We start from the raw sequence: 19603 nt of genomic DNA, 5'->3' as shown, positions 1-19603 counted from the left end.
GGGAATTCATACAGAAATACCCAGAAAGAGCTGAAAAGGTTTTGGGCAAATTATGTAACTTCTACAAGCCAGAGGTTCCTTATCTTGAAAGGTTATTAATGCCTACCTAGTGGGTTTTTTTTTTTGGGGGGGGGGACTTCCCTGGTGGCTCAGACAGTAACGCGTCTGCCTACAATGCGAGAGACCCGGGTTCAATCCCTGGGTCAGGAAGATCTCCTGGAGAAGGAAATGGCAACCCACTCCAGTACTCTTGCCTAGAAAATCCCATGGATGGAGGAGCCTGGTAGGCTATAGTCCATGGGCTCGCAAAGAGGCAGACATGACTGAGAGACTTCACTAGTGGGTTTTTGGGCCTGCCACGTGGCGCTACTGGTAAAGAACCTGCCTGCCAATGCGGGAAATGTAAGAGATGTGGATTCGATCCCTGGGTTGGGAAGATCCCCTGGAGGGGGGCATGGCAAACCACTCCAGTATTCTTGCCTGGAGTATTCCATGGACAGAGGAGCTTGGAGGGCTACAGTCCATAGGGTTGCAAAGAGTTGGACACTTTGGACACTGACGTGACTTAGACACACATGCATGCTTGCACAATGGATTATTATGAATGTGAAATGTGATCCTGTGTGTGAACCCACTGCTGCTGCTGCTGCTAAGTCGCTTCAGTCGTGTCCAACTCTGTGCGACCCCATAGACGGCAGCCCACCAGGCTCCCCCGTCCCTGGGATTCTCCAGGCAAGAACACTGGAGTGGGTTGCCATTTCCTTCTCCAATGGATGAAAGTGAAAAGTCAAAGTGAAGTTGCTCAGTCGTGTCTGACTCTTCAGTAAATGTTAAAGCTCAGACTTCCCATGTGTAGATTTCTAAGCTGTCTTTCCAAAGCGACTCAGAAATGATGTCCTAAAGGGAGGCCAGTGGGGAGGAAATACAGAGCACAAGCTATGTAGTGGGCACACTCTGTGACTCCTTACTGAGCCCGGCCATGTGGGTAGTATTACCGCTGTGTTACAGGTGGGGCAACTCAAGGATGAAGGAAGGAAGCTAAGTTACCTAAAGTCTCACAGAGGCTCCATGGTGGAGCTGGTATTCAGGCAGCAGTTGGGCTGAGATGAGTGATCATGGCTGAGAGGCAGTGGTGAGTCGTGGTTGACAGTAGACAGATCCGAGTTTGAAATCCAGTGGCAATACTTAAATACAGAGCTTCTTAACTCTTTATTTTATTTTATTTTTAAACTTTACAATATTGTATTAGCTTTGCCAAATATCGAAATGAATCCACCACAGGTATACTCGCGTTCCCCATCCTGAACCCTCCTCCCTCCCCCCCCCCCACCCTCCCTCTGGGTCTATACCTCATTTATAAGATGGGAATAACAATACTGACATTGCTGAGTGGCAGGTGAGGACTGAATTAGGAAGTATATTTAAGCCCATTGCTTAAATAGATTAAATATATTTAAGTGTATTTATTCTAGCACATAGCAAAAATTCAAACATGTTTGGATGTTGGTTGGTTGGCTAGACCTAGATTGGATTCACAGGAAGCTTCATAGGCTCTGCCAGCTTTTTAGGAGGAGAGGGTTAGAACTGACCACTCACCACGCCTCCAGCCATGGCTGGCGACCCTTGCTCACTTGCCCGTTGTCCTCCTGCTGGGCCGCAGCAATAACCCGCCATGACTGCAGGGCTCTCCTGGCAGGGTGGGGACCGGCATAGCTTTGTACACCCCCATCCTTTAGGTCTCAGGGCCTGCCCTAGCTGTCTTCCAAATAAACAAATGGCCAGTGCTTCCCCTGTGGCAGACACTGTTTTGAGAGCTTAACACGTATGAATCAATTTGATGTTCATACTGCTTTTGTGGGATAGATGGAATTTTATTCCCATTTTACAGATGAGGAGGCTGAGGCACAGAGAGGTTAATGGGTCCATGGTCACATATCTGGTATGTGGGGAAGCTGGAATCTGAGCCAGTCAGGCTCCATAGTCTGAGTGCTTAACCATTACACTGCACTGCCCCTTGTTGGGAGGATCAGGTCTCTGAGGGAAAGCTCTCTGGTCCTGTTTCAGGCTATTCTAGCCTTGTACTCCCTTCTAAGAATTCCCACTTTGCTTCTGCCTCTGAACTGAACAACTGAGCAGTTCCCATTCGTCTCTGTTTGTGTCTTTATTACTCGATGCTTAGCCCCTGGCAAATAAAAGATGTGTCCCAAGTTTTGTGTCCATAGTTCCCGGTTCAGAAGAGTGCTCAATAAAGGTTTTCAAGGTGAGGAATTAATGAGCGAATGATTGGAAGAATGGCTGAGTAGTTGGCAGAGGGCAGGGCCCAGGACTGTCCTTATGTCTTCTGCAGGAACCCAGAGAGCATTGTGTGCTAGGACAGTCGCCTGTATTTGACAGCCTCTGTGCATCAGGATGTGGTGGGCATCCCTCTGCACCCTCGGACTCTTGACCGCGACTGTGGATTAAAATGACACTTGACTCAACTGCTAGTTATTACAGAAATAGACCTCAAATCCCATCAGCCTGAGCTATTACGAACTGAGGGGAGGGGTGTGGGTCTGTGTTGAAATGCCCCAGCAGGCCATTCTGGGAGCTGACCAGTCCCCCGCATTAAGGAGGGGAGTGGTATTCCATGGGAAGCCAGAGCTGGTTGAACTTGGCTCGAGTGGGGGTTAAGGGGGCTCTTATTGATTTAAAGAGGCACAATTTCATGATTGAAAGATGGGGAGTTGGCGCTTATTTTCTTTTCAGATGCCCTTTTTGCTTCTCCTGTTTCTATAATGTGCTCTTATATTTTTAGCATAAAATTAATTGTTTTTTCCTTACGATAATTCTCAGAGGAGATCTGGAAAATTGAGACATGGTGAAAGAAGAAAAATATCACCCATATTAGCTTCCAAAGTTAGTATTTTGATTGAAGGCCATTTGTATCTTTCTGCTATGCATCACTAAATACATTTTTATATACTTGATATGTCATTATGCAGGCAGTTGTGTCCCTGTTTGATAGTATTGCCTAGGAATTTTCTGTTATTCTAATACTTTTGATGTTATATTATCCTATGTAATTTTCCATTGGTTATATGCAGTCTAATTTATAACTGTTCCCTAGGTAGCTTTTTTGCTACACAGTGAAGTATTTCCTCCTCTCACCCCCCTAGTTTTAATGAGATATAATTGGCATATAACATTGTATTAAAGTGTACAGCATAATGATTTGATGTATGTATACTGCAGAATGATTACCTCAATAAGCTTAGTTAACATTCATCACCTCGCATAATTACATTTTTTTTCTATCATGAGGACTTAAGATCTACTCTTAGCAACCTTCAAATATATAATACGGTATTAACTACAGTCACCATGCTGTGCACTACATCCCTAGAACTTACTTATCTTAGAACTGCAAGTTTGTAGTTTATACAATGCAGCCTTTATTAAAAAAACTTTATCAGACTTTTTCATTTTTCTGTCCTGTGATTCAGATGGAGTTGGCATCCATGCTTTACCTCCCCGTTTTGAGGATTCCACTGGGATGGGGGTGGAGGTATGAGGATTATGGAGGGAGACTTGATCACTGGTAGGTAACGGTGCTAATATAGGGAGACAGGGGGCTTCCTAGGTGGCGTTAGCAGTAAAGAATCTGCCTGCCAATGCAGGAGACACAGAGAAGCGGGTTCAATTCCTGGGTCTGGAAAGATCTCCTAGAGGAGGAAATGGTAACCCACTCAAGTGTTCTTCACTGGAGAACTCCATGGACAGAGGAGCATGGTGGGCTACAGTTCATGAGGTCACAAAGGGTTGGACATGACTGAACACACATAGGGAGGAAGCCTGAAGAGGAGTGGTTTGCTGACTTCTTAGTGACCAGAGGATGCATTGATTTTCCTTACTGGTATTTTTAAATGTTGAGAAGAGGAGTTTGGTTCCCCCACCATGCTCATCTAATTAATAAAATCATGGGGACATCTGAATCTCTTGAGTCACATAGGAATTTTAAAAAGTTAGCACCATGTGTCACAGGATTCTTTGGGTTTAGTCTTTGAATGAGCTAGGGGTGCTCTGCTGGCTTTATTATTCCTTGGCAGCTTATTATTTTAATGGATTTTTTCTCTGCAGGTTGGGGTGTCTTTGAGTGTCTTTGGTAAACCTCTTCTGTTGGGTCCCAGACTTTGGAATCAAGATATATCACTAGTACAGCAAATAGCTTTTGAGGTTTCACCACATACCAGGCACGATGCTGAGTGCGAGTATCTATTGATAAACCATTTTATATGGAATTTAGTGCAGTGGGCATGATAGTTGTTAATGAAGTGATGGCACAATATAATTATTCACATAAAACCTTGATATTTATAAGAATCCAATGATGGTAACATACGGAATACAAGGTCTGGGTGGTCAGGGAAAGATGGCCTGAGGAATAACAATTAAGTTGGTATTCACAGAAGCGAGAAGGGAGGGAGGTCACTGCAGATGGAATGTACCAGGGTGGGAAGGAACCCAGCCCTGGGAAGAAGAGACAGGAGCTTGTGTGGCTGGAGTGCAGGATGAGGTGGGTAGGAGACAGGAAAAAAGAATGAACGCGAACATAAGCAGGGGAGCCAGGCGAATGCCGTGGAGTGTTCTGATCGACTCTGCCGAGGACTCAGTTTTTTCTCTAGTCACGGGCTGTGTGACTTTGGGCAAGCCATTCTCTGTGCTCAGAGTTTGACTCTCTGTGCCTCAGTTTCCTTACCTATAAAATGGGGGAATGTTACTTAGCTCAGGGGTTGTACAAATAGATTGTTCATAAATATTTCCTGAGTGAATAGTGCCAGACACCGGGTATATGATGATTTGCCCCTTTCCCACATGTACCAAGCCTGAGATCATACGTACTGGCAAACAGTAGGCCTGGCACAATGAAGAGTGTAGCATATGGAACCAGCCTGCCAGGTTCGAATCTCAGAACCATGGACTCCTAGCCCAATATCTTTTCAGAAAATCATTTAAACTCTGTAAAACTTAGTTTTCTCAAATGTAAAGTAGGAAAAACAGTAATGGCTATTCCTCAGATTATTGTAATTAGAGAATATGTGTCAAGTAGTTAACTCTGCCCTTGTACCATAATATGCCATAGACATATTTGCTTTTTATTATTCTGGCTTCTGAAGCTAATGGACGTTTAATGGGATATTATTGTGAACTTGTTAGTGGAGATAGGAATCCCTTACATATTAAGTGGGAGGCTCTTGGTGTTCCTACTACTTTCTGCTTGTGATTTTGGCTACGAAAGTGCTTAGATCAGTAGCATCTGAAGTTCTCAGAGAAGGGCCCCAGGACCCAACAGTGGACACGTACCTCTCTCCACACAGCAGCGCTTGCCCTCTGGAGAGTTGGCAGTTCTGAAATGGCAAGTTTCCTCTCTTAGAGATGAAAAGCCAACTGTCATTTCAATTTAGCAAGTGTTGCTTTACCTTTCAGGGCAATCTTAACCACAAGCTTATGTGGGACTCAGGCTAGAAGGATGCGCCATGTCTATAGCAAGATTCTGCCATGTGTTGAAGTTCTTAGTGGCATACATGCTGTGATTACCAAGATGTCGCCTGAATTCATCAGTCAAGGCTGCCCTGGTGTGTTTGTTTTGTCCTATTTCTGTATTTTTGCTCTCTTGACTCACTGATCAGGGGAGAGTTCCCACCAATATTAGATTGAATAGTTGCTTTCCTGCTAAGACCTTTAGGGAGAGAGGCTTGCAAAGAAAGAAGAATGCTAGGATAATAGGAAATACATGGGTAATGAAAGCTTCAAAGCGATCTGCAAGGAATGCCCTCTTTTCTCTGTTTCTCCTGTCTAGTAAATGCTGGTTCATCTTTTTGACTCAGCCTCAAAGATGCATCTTATGTGACGTCATCCCCAGGTTCCCTTCCTCTTTCTGTGGCTTGGTTTTCACCAAGTAACTGTCTTACTTATGTAGTTATCCTTGATGGCAGAAATTGTGTGTTGACCTTTTTGCTGGTACCTGGCACAGAGTAAACACAGGTATGTTTGCTGACAATGAAAATCATCACCTTTCTTACACTGTATGTCAAGGAAAAGGGAAATGAAGTTGCTTCTAGATTAGGTAGAGAAGAGCTTGTGAATACCACTGTTTAATTTCTTTCCTGCTCCACTCCTCAGCCTCCTTCCTTCATCTAGCATGGTTTCACTGATGGTTGATCATCATATTAGCATTTTTAGTCTTTCTTGAAAATTGACTAAGTACAGCCATTTAATCCTAGGAAGGAAAGAGCACTTAACCCTTGCTGCTGAGTTAGCACTTCTTAACTAAATCAGGCAAAACCTCTTGAGTATTTGGAATGGCATTGTCTTTTCTCTCTGTTTTTTAAAGTGTAAAATGTTCACTATAAGTGGTGGTTATGTAGGAAATGAGCTTGGTGCAATGGTAGCCTCCAAGTATACTCCCTGCTTCTGCTATGTTGCTTTAGTCGTGTCTGACTCTGTGCGACCCATAGACAGCAGCCCACCAGGCTCCCCCATCCCTGGGATTCTCCAGGAAAGAACACTGGAGTGGGTTGCCATTTCCTTCTCCAATGTATGGAAGTGAAAAGTGAAAGTGAAGTCGCTCAGTCGTGTCCGACTCTTTGTGACCCCATGGACTGCAGCCTACCAGGCTCCTCCGTCCATGGGATTTTCCAGGCAAGAGTACTGGAGTGGGGTGCCATTGCCTTCTCCGAAGTATACTTCAGAAGTCACAAAATTGAAAGCCTCACAGGTAGGCCAAATTCAGGTGTTTGAATCATGTGGCTTATCAAATCAATTAAAAATACCCAGATCAGATGAGTCGCTTAGTCGTGTCCGACTCTTTGCGACCCCATGAATTGCAGCACGCCAGGCCTCCCTGTCCATCACCAACTCCCAGAGTTCATTGAGACTCACGTCCATCGAGTCAGTGATGCCATCCAGCCATCTCATCCTCTGTCGTCCCCTTCTCCTCTTGCCCCCAATCCCTCCCAGCATCAGAGTGTTTTCCAATGAGTCAACTCTTCACATGAGGTGGCCAAAGTACTGGAGTTTCAGCTTTAGCATCATTCCTTCCAAAGAAATTCCAGGGCTGATCTCCTTCAGAATGGACTGGTTGGATCTCCTTGCAGTCCAAGGGACTCTCAAGAGTCTTCTCCAACACCACAGTTCAAAAGCATCAATTCTTCGGTGCTCAGCCTTCTTCACAGTCCAACTCTCACATCTATACATGACCACTGGAAAAACCATAGCCTTGACCAGACGAACCTTTCTTGGCAAAGTAATGTCTCTGCTTTTGAATATGCTATCTAGGTTGGTCATAACTTTCCTTCCAAGGAGTAAGTGTCTTTTAATCCCATGGCTGCAGTCACCATCTGCAGTGATTTTGGAGCCCAGAAAAATAAAGTCTGACACTGTTTCCACTGTTTCCCCATCTATTTGCCATGAAGTGATGGGACCGGATGCCATGATCTTTGTTTTCTGAATGTTGAGCTTTAAACCAACTTTTTCACTCTGTTCTTTCACTTTCATCAAGAGGCTTTTGAGTTCCTCTTCACTTTCTGCCATAAGGGTGGTGTCATCTGCATATCTGAGGTTATTGATATTTCTCCTGGCAATCTTGATTCCAGCTTGTGCTTCTTCCCATCCAGCATTTCTCATGATGTACTCTGGATATAAGTTAAATAAGCATGGTGACAATATACAGCCTTGATTAACTCCTTTTCCTATTTGGAACCAGTCTGTTGTTCCATGTCCCGTTCTAACTGTTGCTTCCTGACCTGCATACAAATTTCTCAAGAGGCGGGTCAGGTGGTCTGGTATTCTCATTTCTTTCAGAATTTTCCACAGTTTATTGTGATCCACACAGTCAAAGGCTTTGGCATAGTCAATAAAGCAGAAATAGAAGTTTTTCTGGAACTCTCTTGCTTTTTCCATGATCCAGCAGATGTTGGCAATTTGATCTCTGGTTCCTCTGCCTTTTCTAAAACCAGCTTGAACATTAGGAAGTTCACGGTTCACATATTGCTGAAGCCTGGTTTGGAGAATTTTGAGCATTACTTGACTGGTGTGTGAGATGAGTGCAATTGTGTGGTAGTTTGAGCATTCTTTGGCATTGCCTTTCTTTGGGATTGGAATGAAAACTGACCTTTTCCAGTCCTGTGGCCACTGCTGAGTTTTCCAAATTTGCTGGCATATTGAGTGTAGCACTTTCACAGCATCATCTTCTAGGATTTGAAATAGCTCGACTGGAATTCCATCACCTCTACTAGCTTTGTTCGTAGCGATGCTTTCTAAGGCTACTTGACTTCACATTCCAAGATGTCTGGCTCTAGGTCAGTGACCACACCATCGTGATTATCTGGGTCATGAAGATCTTTTTTGTACAGTTCTTCTGTGTATTCTTGCCATCTCTTCTTAATATCTTCTGCTTCTGTTAGTTCTATACCATTTCTGTCCTTTATCGAGCTCATCTTTGCATGAAATGTTCCTTTGGTATCTCTGATTTTCTTGAAGAGATCTGTAGTCTTTCCCATTCTGTTGTTTTCCTCTATTTCTTTGCACTGATTGCTGAAGAAGGCTTTCTTATCTCTTCTTGCTATTCTTTGGAAATCTGCATTCAGATGCTTATATCTTTCCTTTTCTCCTTTGCTTTTTGTTTCTCTTCTTTTCACAGCTATTTGTAAGGCCTCCCCAGACAGCCATTTTGCTTTTTTGCATTTCTTTTCCATGGGGATGATCTTGATCCCTGTCTCCTGTACAATGTCATGAACCTCTGTCCATAGTTCATCAGGCACTCTATCTATCAGATCTAGGCCCTGAAATCTATTTCTCACTTCCACTGTATAATCATAAGGGATTTGATTTAGGTCATACCTGAATGGTCTAGTGGTTTTCCCTACTTTCTTCAATTTAACTCTGAATTTGGCAATAAGGAGTTCATGATTTGAGCCACAGTCAGCTCCTGGTCTTGTTCTTGCTGACTGTATAGACCTTCTCCATCTTTGGCTGCAAAGAACATAATCAACCTGATTTTGGTGTTGACCATCTGGTGATGTCCATGTGTAGAGTCTTCTCTTGTGTTGTTGGAAGAGGGTGTTTGTTATGACCAGTGCATTTTCTTGGCAAAACTCTATTAGTCTTTGCCCTGCTTCGTTCTGTATTCCAAGGCCAAATTTGCCTGTTACTCCGAGTGTTTCTTGACTTCCTACTTTTGCATTCCAGTCCCTTATAATGAAAAGGACATCTCTTTTGGGTGTTAGTTCTAAAAGGTCTTGTAGGTCTTCATAGAACCATTCAACTTCAGCTTCTTCAGCATTACTGGTTGGGGCATAGACTTGGATTACTGTGATATTGAATGGTTTGCCTTGGAAACGAACAGAGATCATTCTGTCGTTTTTGAGATTGCATCCAAGTACTGCATTTCGGACTCTCTTGTTGACCATGATGGCTACTCCATTTCTTCTGAGGGATTCCTGCCCACAGTAGTAGATATAATGGTCATCTGAGTTAAATTCACCCATTCCAGTCCATTTCAGTTGGCTGATTCCTAGAATGTTGACATTCACTCTTGCCATCTCTTGTTTGACCACTTCCGATTTGCCTTGATTCATGGACCTGACGTTCCAGGTTCCTATGCAATATTGCTCTTTACAGCATCGGACCTTGCTTCTATCACCAGTCACATCCACAGCTGGGTATTGTTTTTGCTTTGGCTCCATCCCTTCATTCTTTCTGGAGTTATTTCTCCACTGATCTCCAGTAGCATATTGGGCACGTACTGACCTGGGGAGTTTCTCTTTCAGTATCCTATCATTTTGCCTTTTCATACTGTTCATGGGGTTCTCAAAGCAAGAATACTGAAGTGGTTTGCCATTCCCTTCTCCAGTGGGCCACATGCTGTCAAATCTCTTGACCATGACCCGCCCATCTTGGGTAGCCTCACGGGCATGGCTTAGTTTCATTGAGTTAGACAAGGCTGTGGTCCTAGTGTGATTAGATTTACTAGTTTTCTGTGAGTATGGTTTCAGTGTGTTTGCCCTCTGATGCCCACTTGCAACACCTACCGTCTTACTTGGGTTTCTCTTACCTTGGGCATGGGGTATCTCTTCACAGCTGCTCCAGCAAAGCGTAGCCATTGCTCCTTACCTTGGACGAGGGGTATCTCCTCACCGCTGCCCTTCCTGACCTTCAATGTGGGATAGCTCCTCTAGGCCCTCCTGTGCCCACGGGGAAGCAGGAACCGAGAGTTGCTAGGGTTCAGGTGGGGTGAGGGGAGAAGGCTGGGCTAACCCACCGGGTTCCTGGGTTATGCGTTGGTCCTGTAGTCAGTCTTTCAGTCTCCTCTCTAATGCTGTGGCTACATGGACAGTATCTGAGGTTATTAAAGAGGTTCAGCAGATAGGAGGTGCCTGGTACCAGGGTGCTTCCTCTTAATGGGGAGACTTGGGCAAATATGCCTGGCCACAGCTGTAGTTCACCAGTTAATTCAGTGAGTACCAATGGGTGCTATTAATGTTTCTGAGAGAGAGAGTAGAGGTGGGACCAGAACGAGTGTCAGAGATGGATGTCAGATTTGGGGATGACAGAGCTGCCATTCTGAAGGGGGCTGTTGTACATTATGACTTGGTCCTCCCACCCCCTTCTATTTGTAAGTGATACTCTTATTCAGTCCTTTTTATCTACATTCAACATACTTATGGTCCACTTATTGGGTATATGTCTAGCACATTTCAAAGATTTCTAAATTTTTATCTATATTTAACACGTCTATGAGTTTATTCCAGATTGGGAAGATCCTCTGGAGAAGGGCATGGCAACCCACTCCAGTATTCTTGCCTGGTGAATCCCATGGACAGAGGAGCCCCGAGGGCTACAGTCCATGGGGTCACAAAGAGTTGGACACAACTGAGTGACTAACACACACACACACACACACGCACGAGTTTTATAAATTCCACTTATTTTTCTTGTTCTTTTAAGAAGAACTGAATATTCTCAAATAATGCAGCAAACCCACATTGTAGTGGTTCCATACATATAGAAGTACAATATTCATGATAGGTTCTCATTAACTGGTTTTCATCAGTTGCCCTTTTAACTCTAGGGGAAAAAAAGCAGGCTACTGCAAACATAGGTGACATACATTGTTTTCAGAAATTGATCACAGTGTTGATCGTTGTCTTGGAAAATTGGCAGAAAAATTATAAAACCTGGGTTTTTTATAGATGGGAAATGTCCTCAGTACCATCTTGCTATGTGACTTAGGAGCAGGGGAAACTGATTCACAGAACTGTTGAACTAGGAAACAACTTGGAGACCATGGAGTTCAATTGTTTAAATCTTAAGATATGGTGTGTGAGGATCAGAGAGGTCAAGTGTCTTATCTAAGATCACACAGCCTAGTTATCTGCAGAACTTAGTCTTTAGTTCTTTGAAACCTGGTCCAATTATTATTGTAAAAGGAGTAGGATTTCTTATATTTTTTAGTGGCTGAAGTATGGTAAACATTTATTTGAAATAGCTTTTTTTTTTGAAAATGAAAATGTACATAAAATCTCAATTTATCAAAGTAGATATTTCTTTTTTTTTTTTCCTTCACATTTCACTCTGAGTGCTAATGGGATCTCTTTACTTCAACATGCCAATCATTTACAATGATAAATGAGAAAAGCCGGTAAAAGACATATTCAGCTTTCTAGGAGGGGTGGGCTGGATTAGTGCATTAGCTGGAGTGTCCTACAAAGAGGAATAGACTGAAATGGCACCGGAAATCATTTTAATTTGATAGTCACTTAAGAAGTACTCATTTGTCTGCTAGTTGTCTGAAGGTGTCATGCTATTTTCTGACTGTAATATTTGTGGTTACTTGAAGTAATGATGCAAACAATATAAATGACATAAATGGGAAATTTACAGAAATGTATGTTTCCATAAATATAACAGGAAAGCAACATTTCTGGCTTTGCTGTGAATGACCCCATTGTTTGCCTGGTGATGCTCTGTTCCCACCACCTCCATGCACATCATTGCTCTGGGTTTATGGCAGCCAAGAGTGGAGAAGAGACTTTTTTGATACTGTATGATCTCACTTATGTGCAATTTAAAAACAATACAAATGAACACACATGCAAAATGGAAACAAACTCAGATTTAGGGGCTTCACTTGTGGCTCACTGATAAAGAACCTGCCTGCCGCCAATGCAGGAGATGTGGGTTGGATCCTGGGTCAGGATGATCCCCTGGAGGAGAAACTGGCAACCCTTTCCAGTGTTCTTGCCTGGAGAATCCCATGGACAGGGGAGCCTGGCAGGCTACAGTCCATGGGGTCACAAAGAGTCAGATCTGACTTAGCAACTATGCAGATACACGATGGAAAGTACATTAGCAAATTAATTCAATAATCTTGATTGAATGCCTGTTTCTGGCCAGCCACTAAGAACTGTGGATGCAACAGGGAATAAATAAGTATGTCTGCACTCCTGATGCTTACAGTTGAGGGAGGAAAGAAGGGAAGTAAAGTAAGAAACATGGAACAAGGTTATGATAAGTGATACAAGGAAATAATTGATCACAGTACATGATAGGTGGGGAAATCACCAAAGTGGCGGATAAGACATTAATGGGGGTTTCGTTGGAGGGAGTGGCCAAGAGGTTGTCTATGCAGTGAGAGCTGGACAAGGGAGAGGTAGGCAAGAGTTAATTTGTATGTGGCCGTGCAGCCCATGCTGAGGAGCCTGATGTTACCCTGAGCGATGGGAAGCCATTGGAAGGTTTTATGCAGCAGATGGAAGGGACCCTGACTTCTGTTTTAAGAAGGGAACTTGGGCTGCTGTGTGGGTGATGGAGGAGGGAAGACAGCGTGGAGACCTTGAGGATGCTATTGGAGAGATGATGGCAGCTTGAACAAAAGTTTAAGAGTGGGGCCAGGAAGAAATAAACAGATGCTAGCTGCCGGAGTCCTCATGATACGTTCTTGGATTGAATATGGAGGGTGGAGAAAAAGAAAAAATCAAGGACAATTGCTAGTTTTTTGACCTTAGGAAGTGGGTGGTTCCATTTGCCAAGACTGGGAACTTTAGGAGATAGTAGAGGGTCATTGGAGAGAAAAAGAGCTCAGTGGTGGATACAACTTGAAATGATATTCAATGTGCACATGGAGATCGTCAGGAGGCCATTGGATATACGAGTCTGTTACTTAAAGGAGAGGTTAGGGTTGCAGATATAAAATTTTTGGATCATTGGCCGTCAGATTTGATCATATCCCTCAGGGAAAATTGAGAGGTGAGGACACCCATAACTGGTCTGATATTCATCATTCCCCCAGTCGGCCTGCTGATTAATCATGGCTTTTTTTTACACTGGGCCTAAGTTCAGAATCCTCTACGAGCTCTCTAGGCAGCACCACCAATCAGTTGAATCCTAACTGATGAGTAAAGAAGGAAGTAGCAAAAAGGAAAAAAATAAATCTAGATGTTAATCTCAACCAAGACTTTTTACCTGGCACTAAATTCTAAGTGAAACTGATTGCAAGGCTCTTTGCCCAGCAGTAATAATAATAAAAATAACATTAACAAACATTGGCTAATGGTCTCTAGTTTGCAGTGATTTATATATACATTTAATAGGTTTTGAATATCTTTATAGAAAGTCTTTATGGAAAGTCCTATCACTTCATGGCAAATAGATGGTAAAAAAGTAGAAACAGTGACAGATTTTATTTTCTTGGGCTCCAGAATCACTGCAGATGGTGACTGTAGCCATGAAATTAAAAGTCGCTTACTCCTTAGAAGGAAAGCTATGACCAACCTAGACAGTGTATTAAAAAGCAGAGATATCACTTTGCTGACAAAGGTCTGTCTAGTGAAAGCTATAGTTTTTCCACTAGTTATGTATGGATGTGAGAGTTGGACCATAAAGAATGCTGAGTGCTGAAGAAATGATGCTTTCAAATCATCAATCTTAAAGGAAATCAATCCTGAATGTTCATTGGAAGGACTGATGCTGAAGATCTGGTACATTGGCCACCTGATGTGTAGAGTTGATTCACTGGAAAAGACCCTGATGCTGGGAAAGATTGAGGGCAGGAGGAGAAGGGGACGACAGAGGATGCAGTGGTTGGATGGCATCACTGACACAATGGACGTGAGTTTGAGCGAATTCCGGGAGATAGTGAAGTCCATACCGCAGTCCGTGGGGTCACAAAGAGTCTGACATAACTTAGCAGCTGAATAACAGCAACAATGGATAGTCTTTCGCTAGAATTTTGTAAAAGGCATAGAAGCATTCCCTAAGTGACTCTTATGTCAGCCCTTGGCAGAAGCCTGACAGCATACCACTTAGTAGTAAAGCAGGGAAGGCCTTTCTTTAGGCAGGAAAACAAATGACACTCAGGTCGGTTTTCTGTGGGTAGAGTGTTCTGGGGTTGGGCCATTCCTTATAGAGGACCAGCCTGACTTCTGTGGATGTAAAAAGATTAGTCACAGCCTAAGAGTTGAGTTGGGTTGAGTTCAGTCGCTCAGTCGTACCTGACTCTCTGTGACCCCGTGGACTACGGTACGCCAGGCTTCCCTGTCCATCACAAGCTCCCGGAGCTTACTCAAACTCACTATGCTTTATTCACTGGAGATTTTTAGGACTTAAGCCTGGGAGGCAGCACCTCAATTAACCCTGAGAAAACTGCTCCAAGGAGGCAAAGAGAGGGGCCAGGTTATGTAGAAATTTTGCAACAAAAGGTAGGAAGTTTGAAGTCAAAAGATTATTTTAAATTAAAGAAAACCAGGTACCCCAAGTTAAAGAATTTAGTGCTTTTCTATGTATGGAAAGATGCAAGTGTCGGGGCTCCCTGAAATCATTCCTACGCACCTCACGTATCTGTGGGCCAGTATACTGTTTTCACATCTCGAGTTTCCTCAGGGGAGACTGTGGGGAGTGGCTGTAGTCTGATGGCTGCTATTAATAGCAGAGATTCTTCCCTTCCTGAGTTCCCTCACCTGCTCACCTGCTTCCGGTTCACCTTCCGAAGGGCTCACAGGCTCACCTTCTGTGGTGGCCGCAACTGCTGTTGGCTGTGCACGCTTTGTTTACTGACATGGCAGGAAATAATTAATTTCTCACTTCCTACCATCTGTAGCCTAGACTCCTACATCTGGAAGACCGTGTTCTTTTCTGTGCTGCAAACTTGAAATGGCAATGTGTAGGATTACAGGCGATGTAGCTGGGGGGGACTGTGAGCAATCACCTAGTCCATCCCCCTCATTTTGCAGTTGAGAAGACTGAGGCCCAAGATGAAGAATTTGAGGATTTCTTTTTGTTTAAAAACCACTCTTTAGAATGAGGTGGTTCAAAGTCCTAACACGAGTCTGTGATATTGCTTGGGCGACATGGCCTTTGTAGTTCTATGCTTTTCTTTTCTTTTTAAAAACTCTTCATGCAATTTTTGAAAGGTTGCTTCCCATTTACAGTTCCCACAGAATCGTGGGTATATTCTCGTGTTGCACAGTACATTCTCGAGCCTATATTACACCGCACACTTTATGCCTCCCCTCCCCCACCGTGTATGGTCACCCCCCCCTCCCCTCTCTCCTCTGGTGACCACTAGTTGATTCCCCATCTGTGAGTCTGCTCCTTTCTTTGTTATGTTCACTAGATTATTGTATTTTTTAGATTCCACATATGTGATATCATATAGTATTTGTCTTTTCTCAGTCTGGATTATTTTACTTAGCATAATGCCCAGGTCCATTCATGTTTCTGCAAATGGAAGTATTTCATTCTATTTTTGTGGCTGAGTAGGATTCCATTATATGTATACCACAGCTTCTTTACCCATTCATATGTTGATGGACACTTGGGTTGTTTCCTGTATCTTGGCTATTGTACATAATGCAGTTCTATAATATGTTTTTTAAGGGTTCCTCAGGCAGTCCTAGAGAAATAACCAAGAGTTACCATACGTATCACCCTATCGCTTGCAGAGGACATTGGCAGGTCATGAGAGAAGTCCACCAATCCTCTGAATACTTTTTCTCTAATTCCAGTCCCTTGGTGCCCACTTCCTGGTTCCAGAAAGTATAGTGTAAAATAGTGGTGTGACACCCAGTTTTATCATGACAAGGGTGAGTCTGAGTATGAAACCATGAGGGATCTCTCTCATTATGCGGATGTTGCAGAAAGAAGGATTCCTGTCTAGGAGCAGGATTCTCCGAACTCACACACCTCTAGACCTGTTGAATTGGCCTCAACTTTAATAAATATTTCATGAGGACAGTCATCTACTGGATGTGTACAGAAATTCCAGGCACGTTGATGGATCCTGAGCATGCCTTGTATTTATTCTTTTAGCAAAAGCACAGTTGTCTGGCATTATTTGCTCTAGTAAATCTCTCCTGGTCATAAAGCGAGGACATATTTCCCTAGATGTGTGTGTGAGAGATAGAAGCTGAGGCCACGGGAAAAGGGAAATGAGAGCCTGCTGAGTGGCACTGGATCCTATTAGACTCAGGATTTTCTGAATTTTGAACCCCATTGATCTGACTGCCTCTCACCCTATTTTCAGCAACCTAATCTGTCTGCAGCAGGTCAAATTGCTCCATGTCCCATCAAAATCGCTGTCAGAAAAATCACTGACTGGCCAACTGTGGACTTGTCAAAGTGACAAGTGGGCATGATGGCTGGGACAGCATTTCCAGGCTTTGCCTTGAGTGCAGGCAGCCATGTGGAGTGGTGGGCGGCAGCTGAAAATGGAAACTATTGACAAGAAGGGCAAAGGGGAAAGGTACCCTGGATCCTCCGGACAAGGCATTTTTAACTGTGTGTCTTTCTTCCTTTTCCCTCTTGTCTTCCCTCTCCTCTTTTCCCATCTGTATTTCTTCTTAACTTCCCCTTCTCCTCCTCCTTGACCCCTTAGATGCAGAAAGAGAGATCCACGCAGCCCCTCATGTGAGTGAGAAATTAATTCAGCTGTTCCGGAATAAGAGTGAGTTCACCTTCCTAGCCACTGTGCAGCAGAAGCCATCCACGTCAGGAGTGATCCTGTCCATTCGAGAACTGGAACACAGGTAAGAAAGCACAGACTACTTCTCAAGATCTATCTGGAATTCATGCACTACACAAAATGTAAAGGGTGCAACTCCAGGAAAATGTTTGGCTGGATGAAACCTTGCGGCTGTTGAACACGTTTGTGGACTTAATTTGCGTTAAGAATTTACTTTGGGTGAAGTGGCTTTCTTGTTTGCTCTCTGAGGACCACTCACCTATTTTGTATCTCCTGATAGACTTCGCTCATATAAAACCACATTCTATCCATCAGGTTTAGGTCACCAAGTTAAGTGGTTATATTTACCAGCAACCTCCAATAGGCCTTCATTGTGTTTATTTTATAGGAACTGTGCTTGACACTGGGAATATTAAGATGAATAGTATAGATTATTCTAAGGATCACATCACAGAAGTTAGTAGGGAAGGTGGACAAATGAATCTCGTGAAGAAGTGCTGGAAACTTGTGTTTCGGGGATAAAAGTAGTTGCTGTCAGTTCTACTAAGTTTTGTCTTAAGCCAAGAAAGGATGATGGTTGATAAGGAAATCAAGTGAATAGATATTTGGCAGGCTGTATAGGAGGGAGTACAGAATAGGAAGAAAAGCATTCCAGAAAGAGGTTGTCAGGATCTGAGATGGAACAGGTAAGTGGTTTACAGCTAAGTGTGTGTGGGGAAGGGGTGAGATGTGTGGGGTAGTCAGCGATGGGTGGTGTTACAGAAGCAGACAGAAAGTCGGATCCTTTCAAAACTTTGATGCCATGTCACAAAACTTGGATTAAAGACCCCGTAGATAATGGGAAGCCATATAAGGGTTTTCATTTTGAAAGGTCCCTCTGTTAGGGAATTCGAAGTAATTAGATAATCTAAGACAAGGTATAAGGGCCTCTCTGGGATGTACTGGTAAGCTGGAGCAAAGCAGGAGAGGGGAGAAAGAGTGTGTCCACAAGCCTCTGTTCCCCGAGAGCCCCTTCTCTTGGCCCCCATAAGTGTGCCGAACCAGAAGCGTGCTCCCCAGACCAGAGCCCCTGGATAGGCAAGTAGGCCTCTTTCTCTAAAAGACTGGGGTATGTTTCAGTCTGCTGTATATGCAGTGCCCTGGAAGTGGTAACCTGCCAAGCACTATCTCTTCGACTGTTACAATTCCATGGGATCCAGGAACTTGGCTCCACGGTTAGGCAATGAAAGGTGTCGCTTGCGTGACGGCTGTAAAAAACAAGCCAACAAACCAACCCAGGGCACTGGATAGTGCAGAAGTTCTCTTTATGCTGACCCGCCTGGAGTTCACAGACGCAGAACTCCAAGATGGCGTGGCTGCCTGTCTTCCTCCTGGAGAGTGTTACGGCAGGGCCCTGAATATGTCTGTTAGATTAGATACCTTCCTCTCAAGCCAATGCTTTACTGTAAGCAAATGAACTGCCTCTGACCTGCCCGCCCCTGCCAGGTAGGTGGGTGAGCTCTTTCTCTTATCATTATAGCCTTGAGGGTCCTGGGAACAGGAATCCCTTTGGTTTTCAAAGCTAAGCATTGTGGGAGGCTTGTCTCTTAGGTGTAGGTTTCAAGAACTGGGGTCCCTGTTGTGGAGTTCAAACTCTTTGCCCCTTAAACAGAAGTTCTAGGTTTTGAATTCCTCCTGACTGTGGGTCTCTGAATGAGGGTGGGGTTTATGGTGAGATTATGTCCCACCCCCTCCTATCTGCTTCAGTGTAGATTTTTTTTTTTTTTAATTCTCATTTGCCCACATCCTTAGCCAGTCTCTAGGTTTTCTCCAGAGGTAATTGTTCCATTGGTAGCTGTAGACTCAGTGTGTCCATGGGGGAGGTGTGTTTAGGACCTTAAGTCACCATCTTGGATTGGAACCTCCCTGCCACTTTTAATGTAATACCAGCTTTATATTAATCCTCTGAAAATACTTACGAAGCACGTACTCTGTTCTAGGTGATATGCAACTTTTTGTGGGGAAATGAAAGAAACAATATCTAAGAGTTTGGTGTGGGAAGCAGGGCATGACCACACAAAAAACTAAGGAATAAAAAAGAGCTGTTAATAGAAAAGTATTCCATTGGTGTTAAAAGGCAGTGTGTAGCTAATTTCAAAATTATGTGGCTTCCCCAAACTGATTCTGTGCCCCCTCCTCTCCTAGTGGACAGTGGTGGGGGAACATTGGAATCCCTAAGCCCATGTAACAGTCACTGCCCAGGCAGAGGGTGGCAAGAGTTACTGGGCAGGGGGTGTGGGAAGGGCAGGTGGGCCCTGGGCACCAGGGAGCAGCCAAGCCAGTGGCTGAGAACTGGTCTCAGGGAGGTGGCAGGTGGTGGGGGGCAGGGCTGCACATGAACAGAGCCTGCCCAGGGTGTGCTCCACTGTCCCCCCAGACCTCACTTAGGAAATGCAGTCAAAGGTAGAATTACTAAGAATTTCAAGACGGTGACTGCAGACTATTAAACCAGAAGCATGGGGCCCTTCTGAGGGCAGAATCCTGTGCAGATATACTGGACACCTGCCCATGAAGCCGGCCCTACCTTGACCTCACAGCAGACACGGTGCCACCCTCCCTGACCCC

The 19603-nt window shown here is 44.0% G+C and overlaps 1 protein-coding gene across 2 annotated transcripts in view; it reads left to right on the top strand.

Annotated features, from left to right (window-relative positions):
• The window catches only part of NELL1 (neural EGFL like 1), a 1045899-nt gene that overhangs the window by 91373 nt on the left and 934923 nt on the right, over window positions 1–19603 (top strand). For both annotated transcript variants that reach the window (XM_024987478.2, XM_024987479.2), the window contains exon 3: window positions 16913–17063. In XM_024987478.2, coding sequence (XP_024843246.1) covers window positions 16913–17063 — 151 coding nt within the window. The remainder of the gene's footprint in view (window positions 1–16912; window positions 17064–19603) is intronic.

The sequence above is a fragment of the Bos taurus genome, chromosome 29 (genome assembly GCF_002263795.3).
Source record: "Bos taurus isolate L1 Dominette 01449 registration number 42190680 breed Hereford chromosome 29, ARS-UCD2.0, whole genome shotgun sequence".
NCBI lineage: Eukaryota > Metazoa > Chordata > Mammalia > Artiodactyla > Bovidae > Bos > Bos taurus.
Note: the sequence above shows the minus strand (reverse complement) of the source record. Positions and strands in the feature narration are given on the sequence as shown.